At 30.8% G+C, this 25,640-nt stretch overlaps 1 protein-coding gene and 1 long non-coding RNA gene across 5 annotated transcripts in view; one reads left to right on the top strand and one right to left on the bottom strand.

The window, feature by feature from the left end:
- The window catches only part of LOC107364939 (uncharacterized), a 25,432-nt gene extending 2,469 nt beyond the window's left edge, over positions 1 to 22,963 (bottom strand). Inside the window, exons 1-7 of one of the 4 annotated variants that reach the window (XM_089269754.1) lie at positions 22,275 to 22,412; positions 11,333 to 11,424; positions 7,514 to 7,930; positions 4,578 to 5,729; positions 3,098 to 4,463; positions 1,478 to 1,890; positions 1,279 to 1,414 (exon numbers count right to left, since the gene is read on the bottom strand). In XM_089269754.1, coding sequence (XP_089125880.1) covers positions 1,279 to 1,414; positions 1,478 to 1,890; positions 3,098 to 4,463; positions 4,578 to 5,729; positions 7,514 to 7,930; positions 11,333 to 11,366 — 3,518 coding nt within the window. In that variant the 5' untranslated portion in view covers positions 11,367 to 11,424; positions 22,275 to 22,412. Of the gene's footprint in view, positions 1 to 1,278; positions 1,891 to 3,097; positions 4,464 to 4,577; positions 5,730 to 7,513; positions 7,931 to 11,332; positions 11,425 to 22,274 lie in introns of all 4 variants that reach the window. The other 3 variants (XM_015932393.3, XM_089269755.1, XM_015932394.3) reach the window with 3 other exon arrangements.
- LOC107364940 (uncharacterized) lies at positions 22,811 to 25,640 on the top strand. The gene is made up of 3 exons (XR_001569302.3): positions 22,811 to 22,952; positions 23,059 to 23,200; positions 24,469 to 25,640. It is a non-coding gene; the product is annotated as an uncharacterized LOC107364940 (long non-coding RNA).

Genomic DNA, 25,640 nt, shown 5'->3' with positions numbered 1-25,640 from the left:
AAATGGTTAATTTAAATTTATTGATCAAAGTAAATCAATCAAATTAGCTATCGTGACTTGCCGTAAGCAGAAGTATTCAAATGGTTAAAACCTGATTACAGAATTAAAATTTACTCATTGGCCACCTTGTAGATTGGTCAGGTAAAGTGATTAATTACACTTGAAACAACATAATTTAAAAGCTTTAATCAATGTTCAATGTTGAATCAAACTAATCATTTGTAGGAGGATAAATGAATTTAAATTGCTGTTCATTTATTCATTTGTTAACCTTTACAATTGTGATGAATTGATCACTTCAACCTTTTAACCAAATTGAGAGGTTAAATTGTGAACATTTGCTAAGTAAACCTTTCTTGCTCATTTTAACCATCAATCATTTATTAATTTTAAAAGTTAATCATTTTGATGAGACAAACAAAACGTAATTAATAGTTAACACTTTGATAATCTAATTCATTATTCAACTTTACCGTTCAAAACTCAATCTGTAATATTAGAAGCAACTTTAAATCATTGATTGAATCGTGAAAAATGAAACTTGAAAAAAAACCTTTTTTTTTGTCAAATTTGCTACAAATTTATAAAAATAAATTCATGTTATTCAATCAAATGTAAATAATTCATTTGATTAATCACATTATCGAGCGAATCAGAGAAAAGGGTAAAAATGAATTTTAAAGGTTTGAACACGTTAATTTGATTATGTCAATTGATTAGCATGTTTCAATTGCTACTTTGGTAAGAAAAAACGATTTCACCGTTTTTTTAACCAGAAAATGTTTCTACCTCAAATGCATTACATTCATCTTCATCTGTATTTAGCTGTACATTTTTATGCATCTAATCCTTCATCAAGTTGACTGATCAATAGGAATCACCTGAATCATCATCTTTTACCTCTCATGCAACAACTCAAATAACCAAATTACATTTTGGAACCACAAATTTATTCCACATCATTGGGTGGTCTTTTAGAGCATGATTAACTGATTATATTGATTCAGATTTACAATCATTTCACTCTCTCTCTCTATTTGGTTGAGCTAATCTTTTACTGGTTATTAAGAGCGAAATATGATGCTAATATTAAGAGGTAAATATAATTACTTTTGATAATTTTAAGTAGCAATTGAAGATGAAAAAGAGGTTCAACTAATTAGAGTAATTGTAATGAAGATTCAGCAAAATATTGAGAAATTACGACTTGAAGTTGGTTCAGGATGAGAAGTAAAGATTGAAAGGTTTTATTGTATTCATTGGCTTTTCATTTCTTACCTTAATTCCTCTTCTCGAGCCTTCATCTCCTTCAACTCTTCTTGAATCTTGGATTCAGCTGAAACTGAACCTCGACGAAATCCTTTATCACCTTTAACCATAATGGGTGGTCGTAGGTCACCATTGTAAAGGTCACCTGGTGAGGCCAATGGGTAGAAAGCAGATGAAGTTGGATTACCGGTTGGAGTTGCAGTTTTACCTTTGGAGGAGATAAATTTGTGCATTGAAATGCTTTTGGTTAAACCTTTTTTCATAAAAGGTTGAAAACCAGTTCGTCTAATTGATGTTATTGTTGCACCCGAAGAAGACGAAGAGGACGATAAAGATGATTGGGAAGATGAAAAAGATGTAGACGATGATACGGATGATGGTGCTGGTGGTGGCAATGGTGGCGTTGGCTTGTTTGATTGGATAATGCTTATATTATAATTACTATTATTTTCAGTATTTATATTATTTATTTGGTTCACTTGATTAGACTGGTTAACCAGTGAAGATGAAAATGATGATCCAATAGAGTTTGAAACATTCCCTGATAATCCATTATGACCTGATAATGAAGGAGTTTCAATGGCTTTGGCAGTTTGAAGTTCCTCTGGTTTACTTGTTAAACTATTGAGAAAGCAAGAAAAAACAAATTAGTTAATTGTTCAAATTTTACATTTCAAAAATTCGATAAAAGATTGAAGGTTAATTTGGGTTTAAATTGGGTTTTACATTTCATTTTACATTGAATTTTCGCTTTACTTTAATGTCTTTCTGATCCATTCAGATGACAATCTTAAGGTCAGTGTAATGTCGATGTAATCTTATTATGGTGATGATAATTAAATAAAGATGATTTTAACCTGAATAAGATGTAATTGTAATCTATTTTGGTTGGCAAAAATTGAAATCATAAAGAGCAGTTAAATTGTATTCATTAGAGTTTCAATTTTTTGGGACAATTATCTTCATCATTAAATTTTTGTTTGTCCTTCTTTTGGTTTTGTTTGTTGCTTGTCAATGTTCAGTTCATTATTAAAGTCCAACATTCATTTTCCATGATCATTCCAACTCTATTTTACTAATAAGTAGGTTAAAGTTTACTTTTGTGTGTGTTTTCAATGCAGAGGGTCAATTGTTGAGATAAAGTTGGCTGATATAATGAAATGAATTATTGAATTTCAAAGATTTCAATCTGAACATTATTATTCAATGATAATAATTCATTTCGTGAGAAAAGGACTAATTTTTGTTTCACATTCCTTCAAAGTAAACAGGTAAATGTGAAATTTTGACTAATTAATATCATTTAACGTTTGGGTTGCTTAATGATTACCATTTAAAAGTGCTATTTGTGAAGAAAATCAAGTTAATTATTGCAATCTTTTTGATACACTTGTCTTATTCAACTGGCAAATTGTTCAAAATAGCGACCAAAAAATCATATTGGTTAAGGATTATGATTAGATTAAGTTGGAAATTGAACATCATGATTAGATTGAAATAAAGTTGTAAGATTTAAAAATAAATCAGGTTAATGTAAATTGAGAAGAAAACAAATTTCTGATGATATTAATTTCCATCATGTTTCAATTAGAAACATTTTTTACTACAAATAGTGGTTAAATGGATGAGAAAAGTGCAAACTGATTGACCTTTTTAGAGTTGAAGGGTTTAAAAGTAAAGATTAAATTCAATGTAAATTTAAGTAAATTGTTGTTAATTGGTATGGGAATCAGAGAAACAAGTAAATTGAGTTGTGAGAGTTGAAACAATAGTTTCAATTGTAAATGTTATTTGCAAAGGTGTTTGTTGTGACAAAAGTGCAACTTACGTTGTTGCTGCTTTTGAAGCTGTATTGATTTGAGTAATGGATGAGTAAGTTGACCCAGCCTTTTCAATATCAGTCCTTTCTTGTGAGATTGTTTTAATTGATCCGGTTGCTTTTAGAGCCAATTCGCGTTGGGTTTGCTCTTCAATTTCCTGCTGAATTCGAGTGGTTGCCAAAAGTTTCTGGATATCAGCCGCATTTGCCGCACCACAACTGTTTTGCTTGAAAACGGGCAACTTGGTTCCTGCTGAGGTAACAATTGTTTCATCTACTGACAATGATTTACTCAGTGGACCATTAGACGGTGCAACAGGCTCACCATTTACTGCACCAGGATTACCATTGGTAAGGCCTTCTTTGCCAGTCAGGTTAACGACCATTGATTTGGATTGGTTAACTGTTGTTTGCTGTTGAATTGTTGATAAATGTTGATCATTGGTAACAATCGAGTTGGACAGGGATCGGGTCAAGTTTACTTGAGCCTTTAATTCGGCTTCACGTTCTCGGGAAATGCGAATCTCTCGTTCAATTGGAGATTCACCGAGCAATCCGGAAACTTTACTTGACAATATTTCCAGACTAATTGGCTTGGATGGGACTGGATCAATTGAATCATTGGAAATGGTTCCAACGGAACAAGAGGAAAGATCGGATAGAGCTGGACTTGATTTACCATCAATGGATGAACAATGTGAGGGTGTTGATTTACCCAGTTGATGGTGAATATGAGAGTTGACCGAATGATGTCCAGGTTGGTGGTGGTGAGCTGAAGAATTGGTAAGATGAAGTGAACTTGAAGAGACTGATAATGGTGACATAGTTGATCCTCCTTTCAATTGTTGGTGACCCTCGACGGTCGACTGTTGTTTAGACATTGCCAATCTCATTCGAGCAAGTTCCTCTTCTCGTTCCTTCAATTGGCGAATCTCTTCGGCAATCATTGATTCAGCCGATGATTTAATTATCCCACAAGATTCACGGCGTACAATTTTACCAGTCTGTTTACCCACAATACCAGCCAAGGGACGTAAACAGGTTGCAGGGGAAGCAGCGGGTGAAGACGATTTAGAACATGTTTCAATTGAACAGTTGAGTGGTTGATTAGATTTAATTAGCAGCAAATTGTTGGCTTCATCAGAAGGTGAAGGTTGATAATCAAATCGTTCACTTTCATCGTAATTGACCAACATTGAAACTGGCTGATCATTGACAAGAGACAGTTTACTATCTCTGGGTGAGGTTGAAGATGATTTCAATTCAATAATATTTTCCTCATTAATCAACATTGATCCATTTGTTTCATTGTCCGAAGGTTTAGCCAATTGTCCAATAATAGTTGGTCGATCAATACCATCACCACAATTGATACCTAAAAGAGGAAAGAGAGCAAAAAAAAACGGTTAAATTTAGTGAAAGAAAGAAGCAAAATATTGGTAAAAGTTATGCTGGTTGAAAGCAAAATGTGGTAAAAGAGTTTAGTTACCTTTAGCTAAAGCTGAACCTTCAATGGTGGAAGTTATCTCAATATCGTTCTTTTGGTGATTGTGCACATCATGATTATCATTTTGAGTGACATTATCAACTGAATCATCGTCAACATGTTCATCATCATCATTATTATTATCAGCGTTATTAACATAAAAATGAGTTGGGAAACATTTATTTTGATTATTGTTGGAGACAATGTTGTGAGAAGAAGATGAAGACGAGGGTAAACCTGAAGGAGCTAAGGGTAATGATGATGAATCCAAATTGGTCATCAGATTGTTTCCCTTGGAATCGTTGGGACAATCAACAATCAATAGTAAATCATCAGTTTGATTCACACCACTATCTATTTTATTATAATCACTAATGGATGAGAGTGATGATGAAGTTACATTTTCAATGAGTTGATCATTTGAAGATGATTTTGGCAATGATGGTTCATCAAAAGCGTCTGATGAAGATGATGATGATAAATTTTGACATAAACCACTGTCTGTAAGGGAATCAATAATCAGCTGAGAAGGGCAATCATCAGGTTGACTTTTATGAGTGTCACAATTGGGGTCAATGTTGGACTGAGCACATTCAGTTTCATGTTTAATGAACTCTTCTAATGAATCGGGTTCAGTTGCATGATTACCGTTATCTGATTGTGGTTCACAGTGTTGGCCATTTTCAAGAGACGTCGACGACTTTAATGGTTTTGGTGTTGAAGATGAAACTGTTTCATTTGAGTGCGGTAAAGGTGAAGATGACAAGCAAGGTGGAGATGGTAAAGATGAACATGAAACTGGTGAACAAGAAGAAGATAAACAAGACTTTGGATTCTGGCCAATGACTGGTGATGATAACGGTAATGGCGATGATGATGATGATGATGATGAAGGAGTCCGCCTGTGATTAATGTTGCCACCTTTACTGGTTGTCTTGCTGTTGGCCATTAACATTTCAGGAGACAGCGAGTTTGATTCATAATCAACCGGACGACAACCTGATATACCAGCATCAGGACTTGAGTCACACTCACGGAAACCTTCATGATCTGCAACAACACCATCATCTTCCTCATCATCCACACCATGAGTACAGTTAACATAATCAGGCGATGATCGTCGATCGCAGGTTGATGAGTCTCGACTGCTTCCTCCTTTGAAAGCAAAAAACAAAAAGACAAAAATGATTAAAAATTAACATTAAAACAAATTCAACAAATTTTCACCTTCTATTGAAACAAATGTCAAGACAACAAAACCTCAATTAAACACCATTTTTTTCATGATAATTGTTGGTAAAGAAATTTATTTTTTCCGAATTTTTCAATTGCTTCTCAAGTATTAAATGTTACCGTTTTGGTTGTTGCAAGATAAATTATGGTCTTCATCGTAATTATTATGAGTGCAACTTTTTGATGGGAAAGTTAAAGATGAACTTGAAAAGGTAAAAAATGACCAGAGGTCAGCTCACATGGTTAACAAGTGTTATTACAAAATGATGAAGACAAATTGCTGTAACCAGTTAGAGTGAAAATTTATAATCTCAAGATAATGGAAACATTGTTTGACAGTAATAAAGGTCAACACCAAGTTATCCTCATCAGTTGATAGTAAGTTTCTTGTTAATCCTTCAAGATGGAAAAACCTTTTTTCTTTGACATTTCCATTGTTTTCCTTCTTTTGTCATCCACCTATTCTGACTTTCTTTATCACCATCTTTACCTGTATCATTGTATCAAACGGAACAATCCCAAACGGCAGTTGATCTATTGTCTAACACAACTTATCATTTCAATTTCAATGAAAAGTGTTTAAATTGCAAAGTCATTTCAGAAGTTTTCATTTCTCTTCTTCTCATCCACACCAAGTAGCTTCCTGTCTGTAGACTTCATTTGAATTTTCATCTTCTTCATCATCTTCTTTTCATCCTTTTTTCCTTCTCTGTCCATGTTTACCTTCCAACAATTTTACTTCACTTTTTGTCCTGAAACCATGTTGACCATTTTCATCACTTGTAATGAATTTTAATCAACATTAAATGAGATTTTTATCGTGAGATTATTACGATTCTTTAATTGGGTCAATGATTGATGATCAGAATGATGACGATCTTTTATTGCTATTCATTATGATTTGTCATCGGCTGGAATCAAAAAAACTAACCAATAATCATACGGGTTTAACCTGAATTTTTCATCATTCAATTTACAGTTGAAAGACAAAGTGACAATTTTCAGCAAATCTGTTTAATCAACTTTAGTCTTGAAAAGTTGATTTCATTTTTACATAGATTTGCTCAACTGTCATCAATAATGCACAACCCGGAACTATTAGCTTTGAGTTATTGACCTTTCCACAATTAACAAATAAACTTGGCTAAAGAAACAAATCACTGAAGTTAACTGTGCAAATCATTTTCAATTCAACAAGTTTTTTTCGTCAAATTTGTATTCATATTAAATGGAAACTGAACATTAACTGTATCAACTCAACTAGATAACTGTTGATAGACAAAAGTGGATTTGCGGCAGAAAAAGACACAAATTTAATATCAATTTTATTACCAGCTTATTCATTGATGTAATAATTTAATATTCAACAATCAGCCAACCATCAATATTCAACAACCTGAAAGGTTTACCTCAACTTTCATATTCACAACCTTTTTGCATCAACATGTACAATATGAAAATGTTGCTCATGATGATCAAAGAGCAGTTAGTCAAAGCCATGAATTAGTGTTCATGTAAATTTGACCCTTTTAACTTGCAATTAGAAAAAGATTTTTCAATTTTTTCGCACAAATTTTCAAACTCGTGTTTATCTGGTTGGTTGGTAACGTCAAGGTAACCTTTTAAATGTAACATTTTGTCTTTTAAATTGGCGAGTAAATGTTGTCATTGACCAATAAAGTTTTGTAAAGTTACGTGATATTTACCTTCAAGTGAGTCAACCTCAACCGGTGATAGACTGCACTCGGGTGAAGCTTCACTCTCACCATCAGAGCCCAGTTTACTTGATGAGATACCATGATATTGACCATTGGACTGTTTCTCGGTTGCTCCTTGAGATGAGGTTAGGCTCATCATAAGGGAAGGTGAAGTTGGCCCAGTTACAGGAGATTGTTGCATTGATGGGCTGGACGATCCTTTAGGTGAATTGGGATTCGATGAAATTAACCTTTTTATACATTTATTATTACCATTTGGTGTTGATGCCATTTTAACTAGTTCAGTGTCAATCAACAATTGATCAACGACAACAGCTGAATCGCCCATTTCGGCCATCATTCGTTTCTCCCAATACTCTTTTGTTGATTTTTTATTCTCTATGATAGATGATGTGTCAACTGAAGCTGCAATGTCAACAAGACAAAAGGTAACAAAAAAACAAAGAGAAACAAGAAAAATTAAGAAAAATCAAGAAAAATTTAAAAAGTTAAATTGTCTGAAGGAAAGACAAAAAGACAATTTGAAAAGACAAAGTTTATTGTTTGCCATTTAAATATTTACACTTCAATCAGTTGAAACAATTTCAGACAATAAACGGTTAACATTGAATTACGATGAAACAATCAATAATCAAAATAAGCACAATTTGCTTCTGTCATCTCTTCAACTGAAATTTTCATTTTACTTGCGAATCTAAATGCTATTTAAATTTTATCATTTTTTTTGGACACAAATTTCAACGTCAACGAATCTAAGTGTTGAGTTGAACGTATATCAACAATCAATTAAACGTTATAATTACAGTGAATCTTCAATCATCATTTTCTCATCTCACATTTGATGGGACGTGAAGATGGTCGTAATCGTCTTTATCATCATCTTGTTTCAATTACGATGATAAATGAGCTTAAACATGTAAAGACACAAATAATCCTTTTCTGGTCCATTGAATATTTTTAAGTGTAGAGAGAAGAGAGAAAAAGTCAAAAATTTTGTTCATTTCTAATCAACGAACAACTTGGTGACTGAATTACGTGATGAAAATGAAAATTGCTATAAACACTGAACACAATCTATTTGCAAAATGATTCATGATAACCTAAATTTTTGCATTTACATACTTCTAGTGGTCACCATTTAACCACTTTAAAAATAAATGTAAATCACTGTAAATCATTTTCCATTAAATGGAGCAAATGAAAGGATAAAACTGATTCAATTGAAATTAAAAGTGTTTAATAAGATTAATAACATTAATTAGAGTTGAGACAAAAAAAGGATTAAATCAAATTAAATGAAAAGTGTTTCTTTAAATATTAATTTTAAAGATGAACCGAAAAATTGCATTTTATTTTTAGATGAATCTTCAAATATAACAAATGCTATCGACAATTGATTTAACCTTTTTTTCACCTCAAATGTTCACCTCAATTGGATGAAAAAAAGGTGAAAACAGTTTAAAATTGTGAGAAAAGGACGGAAAAAAATGTCAAATCAAATTAAGATTAAACATTTGAAGAATCAATCAGACACTTTTGATTCAATTGAAAGGTAATCAATTGATGGTGAAAGTTTCATTTCTCAGCTTGATTCACTTTTCATGAATAGAAGATAAAAAAGTTTAAAAATTGAAATGAGAAAGCTCATTAATCTAATAACATGAATATCGAGGATGAAGATGAAAAAAGAATGTTATTTTTTTGGAAAAAGTTTAAAGCTAAAAAGAACAGGTTAAAGTAAATTTGTGGAAAAGGCAAGAAAAGGTAAGAAAAGATTCATAGTTACAGGTGAAGGTTGAGGTACACTTAAAGGGTAAACAATACGTTAAATAAAGCAAAGTTTTTTATTTGTTTTCTGTTCATCTTTAGTTTCACCATAATAATAAATAATAATGATAATAATGGTAAGAGATTGAGTAAAAACTGAATCTTTTGTTGATGTCGAAATGAACAAGAAACAATTTTCCCTTCCAATCAAGCAACAATCATTATTTAAACACCATTTCAGCATCATTTCGCTCAGCAATTTATCGTTATTCAAGAGGGAAAAGGCAAAAGAAAGATGAACAAGAAAAGGTTGTAATGAATCAATGAAAGGAATGATGATGATGATCAATTCAACATTAAACAGTTGGCATTTATCAACCTTTATCAACGTCAAAAAGTTTGCCAAGAAAATGCCTTTTCCAGAAAATGGCGTAAACTTGAGTGCAAAGGTTAATTTAAAAGAAAAGGTAAAAACCTTAAAGGCATCATTTATTATTGAAACAAAACCAGAATCATCATATCATCGTTATTATCATGGAATCCAATTTTTGTTGTTTCAAACATTAGACAAGATTGGACCAGAAAACTGGTAAATATTGAATCTTAAAGGTTTTGTATTTCAAAAAGAGAGTCAAATATCAATGATTTGTCTTTTACTGAAAATTGATTTTCTGGTTGCTTTGATTGACCAATTTGATAATATAAATAGAAGTGGAAAGATAACTTTGAATTATTGTTACATGAAATTATATGGAAAGGCAACAGATATCATGAATGATTGAAAAAGATTGAATCGATCACCAAGTTTCTCTTATTTTGTTCATTGATACATTTTTAATGATGATAACATGTTATTGTAGGTCATCAACAATGGTTAAGATGGTTTATCATCATGATGATGATGATGGTTGATGAAGGGAATGAAAAATAGATGAGAATTGGCTGAAGATGTTAAATTGAAGAGAAATGCATTTAAGAGTAAAAATCAATTGAAGGTTGCTAATCACGATTTGAAAGGTGAGCAATCAAATGAATGATATTTAACGATCTAACAAATAAACACTGTTTAAAATGGTTTTACCTAAATGATCGTATTTCTGATTGTTCAATTGAATGGAGTGAAAAAACATGGCACAGAAAATGTTGCCAAGTATAAATTAAATTAATTGAAATCAATATGATTATAGTGATAAATGATAATGATATATTATTCAATATCTTTACAGTTTGAAAGCGAAACAAAAAGTAAATTGTATTTTATATTCACTATTATTGTTATTGATATTATTTTTAAATATTTCAATTTTATGACCTTTTCTGAGGGTTAGGACTGACCGGGTAACTTATATCTGATAACAATGATAACCTGATCATTGTTAAGGTCAATTATGTTAAACAGTTTTGGATCAATTATGATAAATGTCAAGATGGTCAAAGGTTTCATCTCATCTCTGCATGAAACCATTGATAATGTAACATAATTGTTGCTTCTTCACTTTTTTTTGGCGCGTTAATAGATTCATGAAATGCTTTTCAATCAAAATGGATAATCCAAAGAACTGATACTTTTAGCTACAGATTTCAATATTAACTGTGAAGTTTTTATCCGGTTTATTAGGTTTCATTTTGTTGGGTTCAACTATTTTTGGTAACTATTTTTCATTTTTATACAATTTAAACTTGATTAACATAATGAAGTTGAAATTATATGAAAATTTTGGTAAACAATGGACACACATAAATGTGTATATTGTAATTGATTTGTGTGGGACTGTTATCATTAGTTGGCTTCATTTGAACAATTGTTCAAAATGGTTCGTGTTCGGCGTTTTACATGATTGCACTGTGGGTGGAATACGAGTTGAAAGTGAATCAAATCAACATTTGCAATTTCAGTTTCGATTGTTAACACAAAAACTAAATGATGAGCTGAAGCAACTTGCACTAAAAACTATCATTACATATGGACTGAATTGTTTCACGATTGAATCATTGGAAGACACTTGACTATGAGTTGACCTTTAAGGACAATTAACTTACCAATTAAGGTTGTTACAGTGTTATTATCATCCATGGGATTATGGTTTTATAGCACATTGAATAGTGAAAGGTTGAAACACTGAAGTTGAAACCTGATAGAGATGAGAATAGGCAACTTATCAGTCAAGAGCAACAATTGAAGTTACAATGAATGAAGCACAGTAAGACACAAATGGATAAATGAGTTGAAATAAGTTAAATCAGAGTAACAAATTAACTAATTGAAAGAAACATGTAAACATGATGAATGTGAAAATGTATTAAATTGACTTTAGTCCGTTGATCGCGACACATTCAAGTAACATTTAAAGTGAGACAAAAAATGAATGATGATAAAACAAAAAGGTAGAGTGAGAGCGAGAGAGATTGTTGTCGTTGACAACTCGAAAGGTTTGGTTTGCTGTTCGTTGGCTGATGTGATAAAGGATAAAGAGGACAATACTTGGATTGATGGTGAAGATGTTGACGATGATAATGATGGAGATAACAAGTTTACCAACAACAATAACAATAAAATTTATCGCCACAAAATTAAAAACTAATTGTCACCAATTTGCTTGATAATCGTGCTTGCAAATGTTACTTTATGCATAAATATATATAACAGTTTTACAACAAATACAGTTGAGAGTAGAGTTGAAAATGAAGACTCAAAATGATAATGAGTCGGGAGTCTTTAAGAAGAGAGATCAGGTAACTTCGGTGCTTGAGTGTCTTGAGAAAGCTGACTGATAATAGGTTTGGGGTTGAGGTGAACATGAGATGAGGTAAGAATGAAAAAAAGAAGAAGAAGATGAGAGAAGAAGAGGGAAAAGAATGAGAAGAAAAGGAAGAATGGAGATGAAATTCAAGAGAGGGAATAACGGACTATTCGGAAGAGAGTCAACGGGTTTGAGTTGAAGCAGTACCAAGCCAGTCAATTCCTACTCAATGTTGCAACGTTGCATGAAGAGAACATGAAAATTTCATTATCTCAAGTTATCCAGTTTCTGAATCCCCTTCTTATCCCTAGTTCAACCTTCTTACTGTAAATCACTAACATTCCTTCATCTTTACCTTGTTCCCTCAAGCTGTACTTAGATTCACCTTTTCCCCTGTTTTTCATCGACTTTCAAAATAATCTCAATTTTCCTTTTTTTCAATTTTATTCAAATTTTGAAACAATTTCATCTCTATTACTTTCACTTGAACCTCATCTTAAACTGTCCATATTTGACATTAAAATTTACCATTTTTTTCAAACAAAATCAAATGATTTTGCGTAGGTTTTACATCATGTTGATGATGCTACAGAATGAAATATAATCTGATAAAAAATGGGAAACTTGTGAACCTTTGAATGGACCTTTGTTTAACACGGTAACTAAACTTTTGAAAGTGAAATTTGAGCTTCAACATTGGGTCGACACTTTTGTTGCGCTGATAACTCGGCCACAGGAAGTAATCATAATGAAAAGCTAACCGGAACAATGTACTCGACTTGTAACAAGTGTCACTTGATTAAAGGTAACATTTTTGCAACATAATAAGATGATATTAATTTCATCCTTTACATTGAAAAAGGAATTTGTTTTTTTTTTGCGATTCTTCTTCTTCCTTTTCAATATTGATCAAGTTAATAAAGAGCAATTTGAATGGTGAAAAATGATGTCAACAATCAATTGAAATTCAACACATCATTTGTGAGTGTTCATCATCATCATGCATTGGTCACTCCAGTAAACATTACGACTTGAATTCATCATTTATTCAAAACTCTATTCAAACCAATTCTCAACTCAACTGTGACTCTTCCAGTTGTCACAATTTTTATCCTTTCATCACCATATTTCAATTGCCTTTCTTCCACCTCTATATTAATCATCATATTTTGCTTCCTCCTTCTCATCATCATCATCCTCTTCACTGCTCTTTGAGAAATTCATTTATTCTTGGCTCTCTTTTTTTTCATCAACTCATTTCACATGATTATGATTTTTAACTCTAGTTAAGTGCAAAAAAGTGACTTAACCAAAGACCTAACCTTGGTCTTAATGACATGCTGAGTTGAGGTCAAACCAGACTCATGATAAAGTTGACTTTTCCAGACAAATTCATTTTCACAAGATGACTTTTTGATAAATTTGAGGAAACATAATTCAACTTCAATTGATTAAAACATCAAAAGTAAATGATACAAATTGAAAAGTTGCTTTTAATTTTGCAAATTAATTCATCAAATTGAGTGGAAAAGTAAATTTGCGAAAAGTTGATTAAAAGTTGTTTTTGCAAAAGCAATAAACATTCATCCATTAAAATGAGGTTTGACAATTGATTCAATAGTTAATTGTGTTTCCAATTAACCCTGAGGGTGAGCATTTAGCGACCTTCAATTTTTACCGAAATACGATTCGACAAAATTCAGGTAAATGCATCAACCGATAATCTTGAGTTTTTACTGAAAATGCTGATGAAATGGCAAGAATGGTTCAAGTTTGTGAAGCATGTAAATAGAAAGAGATTGATTTGTCTCTTTCATGATAACAGTTAAACTTGACTTTGAGACGGTAACAAGTTTTTGTGTGATGTTACCTCAGCTGAGTGAATATAACTTTTCATGAAAATTGTTCAATTGAAATGGATGGCAAAAAAAGATGGAAGAATCGGGAAAGATGAAAATGTTATTGATTATCGAAAGGGTTGCTTCAAATGTTTGCCAAATCAACGCGCCACTGAATCCAATCATAGATTCACAATTGATGGTGAGAAGAAGGAAGAAGCAAATTGTGAATAAATGAATCAATGGAAAAATTTGATAATCAGAAAACTTTAATCAAATTATTAATCAAAAAATCAAGTGAACCATTGAAATTACCATCAATAACTTTCAAATGCAAATGAAACATTCAACTGAACAAAAAACTGGAAATTGTGACTTTTTACTTTTCCAATCAAAATTAACATTTCCAATTAAATGCATTGATCATTAATCAACTTGTATCATTAATAACAATGAGATTTTTACATAATTTTATTCTAGTTTTTAATTATTGTGAGGGTAAACAGTTAATCAGTTTTCAGCTTTTCATCAATAACATGGGTTTGAATTGCCCTCGAGTTACAATCAAACTGTCAATGTTACTAGGTTAGGTTAATGGTGAAAAATGTTTTATTTACAATTGAAATTGATTTCAATTTGCAAATGTTTGCTTTGAAAAATTACGGTTTCATTTGATATTCAAATGGTGTCTTGATTGGAAATTGAATTTTTGACAAAAGTTGATCAGACGGTGAAACTATCAAACTCGATTAACCATGAAAGTTGATTTGATAAGCAATGAAATCATGTGGCCTCGATAATAAGCAGTTAACTCTAATTAGTTGATTAAGGTAATCAACAGTTTGGGCATCATAAACGGTATCATCAATGTTGAAAAGTATAACATCAATATTGATAATTTTAATGGTTTCAAATGCTTGCAATTGGTTGATAAACAATAATAATGTTTCCAATTTTAGTTCAAGTTAATGAACAAATGTAGGTAAACAACAACAAAAACACAAACGATTGATTAACTGGAATAATTTGCATTTGAAAAGTTGGTTTTGTAGCATTTACTGATTGCACCTTTTAATTACGTTAAACCAATGAAGCAACAAGAAAGGATACTCGTCATCATTATCATCGTTAAACGTGCTTTTAATCATAAGTTACGAAGCTTTGCACTTATTTGGGCAATTTGTTTACCCCTACATTTATCATCATTTTAATCATGAAATTCAAAGAGAAAGAGAAAGAGAAACTTGAATGATTTTCAAGAGCAAGGTCAGGTCATCATTATCATCACTATTTTCATCATTATCTTCATCAGAAGGATCATTAATATATCATAATAATCATCTTCAGAGAACTTGAAAGTCTGTAAAAATTTCAACCAACATTGACCGTCTTTGGTGGAAAATTAAATGAATAAATTTTCATGATGAGATTTGATCAATAATCATTGTTGCTATTTGTGAACCTGTTGACTTATTGTTCAATGAAATGTCAACATTCATTGTGAGCTTGATTTGGAAATTGTATTTTCGTGATTGTACAATAATTGTAATGGTAAAGTTCAACTAACGGTAAGTGATGATAATGATGCTCAGTTGACTAAAGTAAATTGAAAATTGAGTTTCATTGAGAAATGCAAATATTGAGCAAAGTGAATATGTAAAAATAAGTTTGCTTGATTAAAATATCAACAAGTAAATATTCAATGACAATTACAGTGATCATCATCATTAACATTATCATTACCATTATTAAAATTCAATTCTGAGTTGAGCTTTCAATTAAGTTAACGTTGAAATGTTTATTATGATATTCTTGGTGAGTCTCTTTTTTTTCATCTATTAACTTTCATGTGAATAAGGTTGTGAAATTGATGTTAAGATGATGAGTCTACAGACTACTGAAAGTATTGATGATGATGTAGCGATGAAATGATGAGAAAAAAAGTTCAACAGTGAAAAGGGTTAACCTTTTCAACCCTTACCATTTGTTAAAATAAGACTTGAGTAAACATTGTCGGACATTGATCTTGGACTATCGTGGCTCATCGGCCACGATTTTCATTCCCTCAACAAAAAAGAGATTCTTTATCATGAAAAAAGGGTCAACTTCCATTCCGTTCATTTATAACCTTTTTGCCTCCATCATCATTATGGTTAACTGAAGAGATAAATCAACTCATTCAGAGATGAATAAATTCATTCCTTCATCAGAAAGTTCTGAGAAAAGTAGAAAATTTTGATAATGAAATAAAAGTTGAAAAACAAAAGTAAAAAAAATATGCAAATAAAACTCATTCAATTCGTGATTTATAAATACACGCAACTAGATATTCATATTTCAATTTTCATCTAATTACTTCTCAGTAATGATGACCATTAGCATCATTCCCAACTCATGAAAATTGTAACAGAATTTTCAAATTTTCTCAGTTGACAGACAAACTTTGGTAAAGTTTTCAACTTTTCCCTTTCAACTTCAATTGTTGTGAGAAAAGTGAAATTAAAATTGTCTTTTTGATTGAATACTTTGACCAGTTTAAAAGTGAAAACATAATGATACACTTTAACTGTGTTCATATTGTTTCAACAATTAATACACTTGTTACTTTAATTAATGTACACTAGTTAATTATCATTAAGAAAATTACATTATCATTAAATGATAAAATTATCATTCGTGTCTTGTTTTAGACGTTTTCATATTATTGATGATATTTTGTTCATGAAATGTATTTTTAGACTTCAGCTTGATTACTTGGGACTGGAAACAATCAACAATCAACTGAATGTTAAATACTGTGATGGTCAACAATTCAAATCATGTAAAGTTATAAAATAATTTAATAAACAATAGCTTTTAACTTTTCCTGAATCCCATTCCTATTAAAAAACGTTTTTGCAATATTTTTTTTGCGGTAAAAACATTATTATTAGAAGTTTATCAAATTGTTGACCAGTCGTTGTTACAAGTAATTGATGTGGTCAGACGCATGAAACAATTAAACCTGATTAACAATAAAACACAAATTGTTACAACAAAAGGAAAAGGAATTAACAATTAAAATTTGACAAAGTATATCATTGCATTATTTTAGGACAAGTGACATTATTTTAAGCAATTTTTCAATTCATCTTCTGGTTTCATCTGATTGTTACGTTTATTGCATCTTTAATGTTTTTTATCGTTCATTTTGTTTCTCATTCAAATATCAAATTATCAATATTCAGCAAGAAAATAAATTAAATAAATTATTAAATAATTAAATGCCATGAATGGATTCAATTGAGATTTACACAAAGCCTAATCTTGAATGAAAATACTAATATAATGGTAATTATTATTGCTATTGTAAAGCTATTTTCATCATTATTTCAATAGAAGTGGGTTTCTCATCTTATTTACCTGTTCAACATTTCTTACAGTATTTACCTTAGCTATTGTTCAACTTTTCATATTTTCACCCAAAAATAAATCAAAGGAAAATTGCAATTTATCCCATTTTCCAGGGCATTAAAGGTAATATCACAAATTTTATGCATTTATTGAAGTCAATTAAAATTGATATTAGAATGATATTTACAAGATAACATAGAAAGTCAAGTGTTGAACCTTCAAAAGCTAACCTCATTTAGCGCTCTTGAATAATGAATATCATGGAAAGTGTTAATCAACTGAACCAAAATCAAATGTAAATGAAAGGACTTTACCTGTTACAACAATGAACAACCTTGATTTCATCTAATAATATTGATCACCAATAAAATGATTAAACATCTCAAGCTGATTAGGTCAAAGCGTTCACTCAATTGTTAATCAACTTTCAGAACTTTAAGCTCGAATAGTCGAGATATCGATGAAAAGTTGAGTTTCAAGATTTTACTCGATAACTTCAACATTATTGTAGCATGAAAATTGATAAGAAGTTAAATTGGTAACAATTGATACTTTGATGATGCAAAGCTTTTAAGTTGAAAAATCACTTAAACAGTAAAACATTTAAGCGGCCATTTATTGAAAGCTAATAGTTTACATGAAATTTTGGGAATTTTGGCCTTTCCAAGAATTAGGTTAAAGAATTGGAACAATGTTTTCAATAGTGAAATTATCTTTCTATGTTAATAGCGAAAAAGATGGTTCCTTATTTTTGTACAGTTTACAGTTTTTAATCTGGTATTGTTGTTCATGCAAAGTATATTGAGAGATAGGCAAAGGGTGAGGTTCAGCGTATAGCGGACTCATTATGCTAAAAATACGATCAAGACCAAACAGCACCTAAGAAAACAATCTTTTAACTTAAATTGCAACCTTTAATTTACCCTTTTCTTTAATCTGCTCAGCATCAGGAAAACCTGATCTTGACAGAGTAATGGTCAGAATGTTTCTTTCAAGATTCCCTTTTTTTTACAACAAAGTTTCCAGCATTTTTTTTTCCATCATATCATGAAGTTGATAATGATGGCCAAGATGAAGATGATGATAATGATGATCAATAAATGATTAGAAAAGCTTAAGGCCTTTTTTACCCTGAACATGTATATTAAGGTGAAGATTTGTTTTGAACAGAACATTTTGTTTTAATAATGAAAATTGAAAAAAAATGTATAACAAAGCTGAAAGCTAACTGTTTATTTTGTTGTATTTGTTTTATATCATCCTTATTGAGCCCGTAAGGTAAAAATGCCTTTAGGTTATAAACTAATATCACTCCTTAATTGAAGCCTTTACTTCATCTTTTCATCTTTGTTCATTACTCCTTTACACATTTACCTGTAACACAGCAAACAAGCCTAAAGATGATTCTCATCTTAATCATACTGAATCAGCACCATCACCATAATCATCTTTAATTGTGCAAAATAGCAAACATTGCACTTGAAAATTATTTCAATTTTGCCAAAAATAAGAAGCAAAATTTGAGTAAAATTTTCATTTCATTTTTAAGAGAAAATCATTTTTTTACTTCAACCTTTCTTCATCACTTTAACCTGATAATAATGATCATCATCACCATTCAAGTTAACCATCAGAAAATAACTGTAATTATATTGTATATCGATGCTAATTACAATCGTATTAAATTGAGTAAATCAATAGTTGCAAATATTTAATTGACAAATAACATGTTAAAGTTAAGTTTGAGATGAACAAATATCAATATTAATGGTTCATGGTGATAAATATCATGTTGTTACTGGCAAGTTATCAGTCTAATGGTGTTCATTTTTCACTAATAACATGTAGACCACCAATAAGGTTCATCAGTTTGCTTCATGTGAAATGCCAAACTGAAACCACATCTTATTAGCATAACTGAAATTTGTATTTTAAGTTCAATTCAAGTTGATAACTGAATAACGTGAATAGAGAGAATTGATTGTTTCAAGAAATGCTAGAAAAAAATCAATTCAATTACAATCGACATTCATTAGAATCATTATGTAAACTAATCAAGGAAATTAATTAGCTTTGTTTGCACTTTTATTTGTTTTTGTGCTGTTCAATGGTTTTGCCTTCGGGTTAATCTGACAATCAGTGTTATCATTGACAGCAAGTTTGCAAGTTATTTTGATTGAAAATAATTGACCAGGTAAAGGAGTAGGAAAGGTTTGATACAATTATTGAAACACTCGTAATGGTGATAAAGTTAATGGGTAATGTTTAATGATGATGATGGTGGTAATGATGATTGTGATAAGGATAATTATTAACAGACGAGACGATGCAATTGAATGATGGATAAATTGTTGTCATTATGTAAATTAAAATGGACCATTCAATTTGAATGCAACAGTTTGGTTAAAAATAGCATTTTTTGGTTCAACAATTAAATATGAAAAAAAATGCAAAATAACAATTTTATTAATCTAAATCAAGTGGAACTAACAACAATAAGTTGATCATCTTAACCATCATAATGACAATGTAGCATTTTGTACCCGCATTGGGTTGCTGTTGATGGTAATCAACAAATATATGTAATCAAAAATTGAAATTAAAATAATGACAAGTCAAGTGATTACATTTCAAAGGTTCATCAGGTTTGAAACGTTTCTAACGATTGTAAGATTGGCTTAGATCTAGGATGATTTGTGCATGGAGAGGATGATGATGAGGAGGAGGAGGAGGATATCAAGAGGAACCTTAATCATCTTTTTTGGGGGAAACTTTAATTTACAGAGTAAACGCTTGGTTGACCCTTGTTAAGTCAATGGTAGGAAAACCTTGAAAGTGAAGATAAAGGAAAGTTTAAATTGCGATTTAAATTGTCCTTCAAGTCCAGTAGCTTATCATCAAAGGTAATCATCAAGTATTATAATTAGTGTGTGTTTGATGAGCAAAAGATGAAGACAATTTGAAAGTGAAAACTTGCCATTTCTCACGGAAATTAAGTCAAATTTATGTTTACAGAACTAATGAGTAAATTGTAAAGCAGATCAAGAATACAATAAAGATAAAAAATGGTGAGATTTTGAGCAAAATTTGGACAAAATGAGGTGAAAATTGTTGTTTGAAGAGATTTAGGGATTCACTGAAATCTGGCTGAGTATCATTTTGACTTTTCAGTGATTTACAAATCAAGATTGAAAATGAAATTGCAATTGGACGAGATTGATTGGGACGAACATGATTAAACATGAATCTCATTGAGATCGTTAAATATTTGTTCAACTATTTTCATCTCTTGTTGCGAAAAAAATGTTCATTATTCACTGTTGAACAGACATCATGAGTAGAAAAAAAAGCTTAATCTATTCTTCATTGTTAATACATTTAAAGAAAATTCAAAATGAGTTATAACTTTTTTCCTTCGTGGTATAACGGTAAATTAGAACTGTAATTGTTTGAAGAATCAAAGACATTTCTTTATTTACTTTTATCACTACCAACATAACCACAAGAGGATGATGATGATAATTTATTTAAAGTAAATTTCAATTCAAAATCTTCTTCTTCTTCTTCTTACAGATGTAATAGTGAACAAAAAAATGGCGATACAGAAAGTGCTATGAGGAAGGAAAAGGTGTTTAATGTTCGTGAGGATTCTGGTTAAGGGTCATTTGGGTTGCTTATGATGCTGATAATTATAATAAAGATGTAACACAATAGATTATAATGTTAATTTGGTTAAAATTGAGAGCATCAATATCATTATTAATAGCATCAGAAGGTTCAAGTTGGTGAAGAGAAGCAATGAAAGAACTTGTGTCAAAAATGAAAATATTTTGCTTTTTTACCTTTTCTTTTTTCTTCTCTCTCTCACCAACCTGTACTAGATATTGAATAATAAGCAAAAAATTATTTTATAATGGCAATAATATCAACTGTATAACGACCTTCAAGAATGAATAACATACTAATAGTGATGATGATAAGTTTGATGAGGTTTCAGGTGATTCAAAGCCTATTGTATGTTTGTGTTGTTATCTTTTCAATAGTTTGGTTTATCAAAGTCTTAAAAGTCTTTTTTTACCTTTCTTCTGCTTCATTCATATTATCATATTTTACGTTTTTTTACTCATGTTAACCTTTTTTCCGGCTTCAACAAGATATGGTTTAATGAAATTGAAAAGGAATGTTATTTGGACGCCGACTGATCTTCCGGTCGGAAATGATGGTCGTGTTGGTTAACACACAAGAGTTGAACTTGAATCATTGGTTATTTTTGATAATGAAATGGTTTGAAATAATGAGATGAGTTGTCATTAGGAATAGACAAAAAGAGTTAACTGACATTTTTAAAATTGTGTTGTGAGAAGGATAATCACAAGATTCAGGATAATACAAGGATTAGATTCAAGTGGGTAACAAAAAAGGAGAGATATAAAGTTGAGATGAAAATGACCATTGATGGAAAAAACCTTTTGCTTTTTGGACAAAGAGAAAAGAAAAGAAAAAACGTAACAAAGAAAAAAAGAAATAGACAGAGAGAGCAGACAGATGAAGGAAAAAACAGATTGAAAGTTAGAAAACAGGTAAAATGTAAGAACGATGAGGCAGAGGGTAAAAAATAGTGTAACAGACTTCAGAGGTAGACAAAAAAAAAGACAGATAAGACAGATTATTTGGTTTCTATTTTTTTTGAGCAACTTCTGCTTTGTTTTTTCTGGTTGACTGATTGATGTTAACATACGATGAATGATGAGTTAGAGGTTAATATTGTTAGACATGGTAAGGAGACAAGGTGGTAAACATGATTAATTTTTCATCACAATTCAATACTTTTGGAAAAAGAAGAGAAAAAAACATAAACATGGAACAATTTTCATCACAGTATCGTTGAAACTTTGAGTGGGACAAAAATTGTCACTGAAATGTATTTAAACGGCAAACAATCAAAAAAAAAAAGAAAATAAAGAGAAAGAAAAGAAGAGAACAAATTAAACGAGAAAACGGGAAACTTACTTTGGGTTAAATCCTTAATGATGCTTGGTAATGATGGTTAGAAGAGTTTAGTTAAATCCATACAATTAATTGAGATGAAGACACTGGTTATAGTTTAAGGATTGGTTGGTCAATGTTTGATACAAAATGTACAATGTCAATGGTGAAAGTAATTTAAAGTTGAAACGATAAACATTGAATTCAATCAAGAATCCTGTAAATTGGATTGATCAAGTAACTTTAACTAAACGAAAGGAATATAAAGCGAGAAAAGGTAGTAAACTTTGCTATATTCAACCACAAATCAAGTGTCAAAGAGTGAAGTAAATTTGTTAGATTGGATCAAAGGTAAAGGTATGAAGGAGAGTAAAGTGAATGAGATGAATCAAGTGAGAAAAAAACCGGTAAAAGCAGTGTTTTCCATTTTATTCCGCCAGATGTCCCTGCCATAGATTTTATATTTTTAAATGCAGCGCCTTAAGAATTGCTGTAAAAGCGCCTTAAAAACCCAATATTTTGCTCGATTGATTACAATGGACTTTTTTTACCCCAAAAATGAATGATTTAAAGAAATGTGTAAAAATGTGTATTTCCAAGGAACAAGATGAAGGGTGAGAAGGTAAAGTAAGGTACCAAAGAGAGACTTTGAAAGCAAATGTAAAGAAAGTCTAAGAGGGCGAAAGGAAATAAAGGAAACAGGTGAGTATTACCTTTAATAGTTTCTCCTTTTCTCTCTTTTTACCTTTTTCATCTCACCTTTTCTCTCTTTTTCTCTCTTATTTTCTTCTATCCTCCACTTTTACAGAGAGCAGAGGAGTCAATAAATGTGTTTAAAAGGACAAGGAAAATTGAAAGGAAAAAAAAGAGACCAAAATTGCCAACAATTTCCTTCAAAATGTAAAGATTTCAAAATGTGTTACATTTGGCTTCCAAAAGTGACCACAATGGTAAAATAACCTTAGGAATTTTATCTTTTTTTTTGTTGATTTCATTACAAAAAAGGTATTTTATTACAGAATGTAGTAGCAGTTTCTTGTTTTCATATTTCTTGTTTGTTGAAATTCAAGTTATACTTACCTAACTATTCCGTTTTCCCCTCCTAGAAACATCCACCTTTTTTCATTCCTTTTTCCCATTCCAACTAATACTTGATCATGTAACATTGAAACAGAATTGAAGAGTTTGAACAATCAAAATTTGAACAAACCGAAAGCAAGTGCTTGCCTCAAGGCAATAACGTTGTAAGGGAAGCCTCTTCTTTACCATATTGGTAGGAATAATTTTCAAGACAAGTTTGGGTTACCTTTTTGCTTTCATTCAATTTTGATTCCCTCTTTCCATCTTCATCTCTTCCAAATCATCACTATTAAAATGATAAATACAGTCTCTAGTTAGGTTACCAACGGTAACTTTACCAACGCATTGTTACCTGTTAGCTTATTATTAAACCATAGAGAGTCAATCACCTTCATTCCTGAGCAACAGCTTTTTTTACCTTTACTATTATTGTAGTCAATTGTGTTCAACTTGATTACAATTTATTAAATACTAACTCAAATTAAAACATGTTTAGGTAACAAAAGTTGCTTTCTTCCTTGTTATTACCATTAAGCTAAACAGAAATTAATTTCTCTTGCCTTTTTTTGCCCAATTTACAGTTTAATTTTCGCGCTTGGTTAACTATTACTTACATTTCTTTCCTATTTGTTTTGTTTGACAATTTAAATTAGATTAGTTACCTTTTACCAGACCATTTACAGTCAATTTGGATGATTACAAGTGTTAATGAACTAATATTATAAGATGAAAAAAATAGAAGCTTAAAATGAGTTGAGTTATTATCTGCAATTCATGTTTAAAGGTTTCTCCAAATTCACATTTCAATTGAATATTTAATGTATAGTAATAATAAAAAGTAAATGTGAAATTGATTGATTAGTAAATCAGTATGGATTACCTACTGTTTAATTGTTCAACTATCAACAGGATATTGATTACTTGATTGAAAATACCTTTTTAACTCCATCGTTCAACAGTTAATACCAACTCGCTTATCCAACAAATCAAACATAATTAGTTGATTACCTTCTCAAACTTTTAATTAGACCAATTGCAGCTTAAATTACAGTTGCTCCAAGTAGATATATCGACTGTTTCATTCTTGATTAATGTTCAATTCAACTAATTTCACTTTTTTTTCTTCTTACCAATTCAGGTTTCTTGGTCTAATATGGATGTTACATGACTCTCTACAAATGGATCAAAAGCGATGATGTCTTTAGGAAAAGGTCAATATGATTCCCAAATCTTACTCGATTCATCATAACTGGATTAAATCTGTGGATTTGGCAAAAAGTTGAAGATCAATTTCAATGTGGATCAAGTAAACAATTGTCACAATTGTCAACTAAGTTGCTTATGATGGACCTGAGACTTGGAAAATGTCTAATAATTTGGGATAAAAGGACTATTCATTGATCTCTGATTTGGGTTTTGTGGCTGTTAAGTAATTCCTTTGTACCCAAAAAATGGCAAACAATTCCGATCGCTTCAAATCGCTAGCCAGCTCATATTTGATCCTTTTTCGCTGTTATTTCTGGTTTTGAAGCATTGTGACTGCATATTGTTCAAAGTATATGATATCCAGATATCTCTTGTATTAGAGTCTATCAATTTACATGGAATAATTCGGTTCTTTACCAAATTTCTGGTTTTCCCCGTTTGCTCAGTCATATTTGGGTGCCTTTCAGCGTAAACATTTTAAATTCAATTTGCTTGTGTCAGTTACACAAAACAGTGAATTTTATTGCCTTTTTAAAAGTTAAATCTTGTGATTATAAATTTGTAAATGTAAATATAAAACGCTTGCTGTTGAATCTACCATTGAACATAAACAAAAAGACCAAAATCTTGGATTACAAGCAAGTTTGCAAACAATATGCTGTAAAGGTGAACTTTTGTAGAGGTTCCTTGTAAAGGCCAACTTGTAAGGTTAAAGTAAAACAAGCTTCAATGTTGATACCAGAAAATGTTTAACCAAATAAACAAAAGATCAATGTATCAACGTTAACCAAGGAAGAATGAAAATTGCTAATCTTAATTTGTCAATATCAGTTAACAAACATGTCTGGCGTGTTTATGAATAATCATTCAGCTAAAAAGAATCCTATTTTCAACTCTATTTTCAACTTGTTCATCTAATGTTGGCTAAATGTATCGATTTACATTTTATTGTAAGAAATAATGAGCAAAAAATGTTTTCTTTAAAATAATTTGGGAAAAAAATGTTTTGCTTGAATCTTGCGATTCAACAAATGATTATATTTGTATAATATCAGACGGATTATTTTGATAACAATGAAATTTCCAAATCAAATCATGATTATA

Source organism: Tetranychus urticae, chromosome 3 (genome assembly GCF_039701765.1).
Source record: "Tetranychus urticae isolate SD_2017Ah chromosome 3, NJAU_TeUrti_SD_1.0, whole genome shotgun sequence".
Lineage (NCBI taxonomy): Eukaryota > Metazoa > Arthropoda > Arachnida > Trombidiformes > Tetranychidae > Tetranychus > Tetranychus urticae.
Note: the sequence above shows the minus strand (reverse complement) of the source record. Positions and strands in the feature narration are given on the sequence as shown.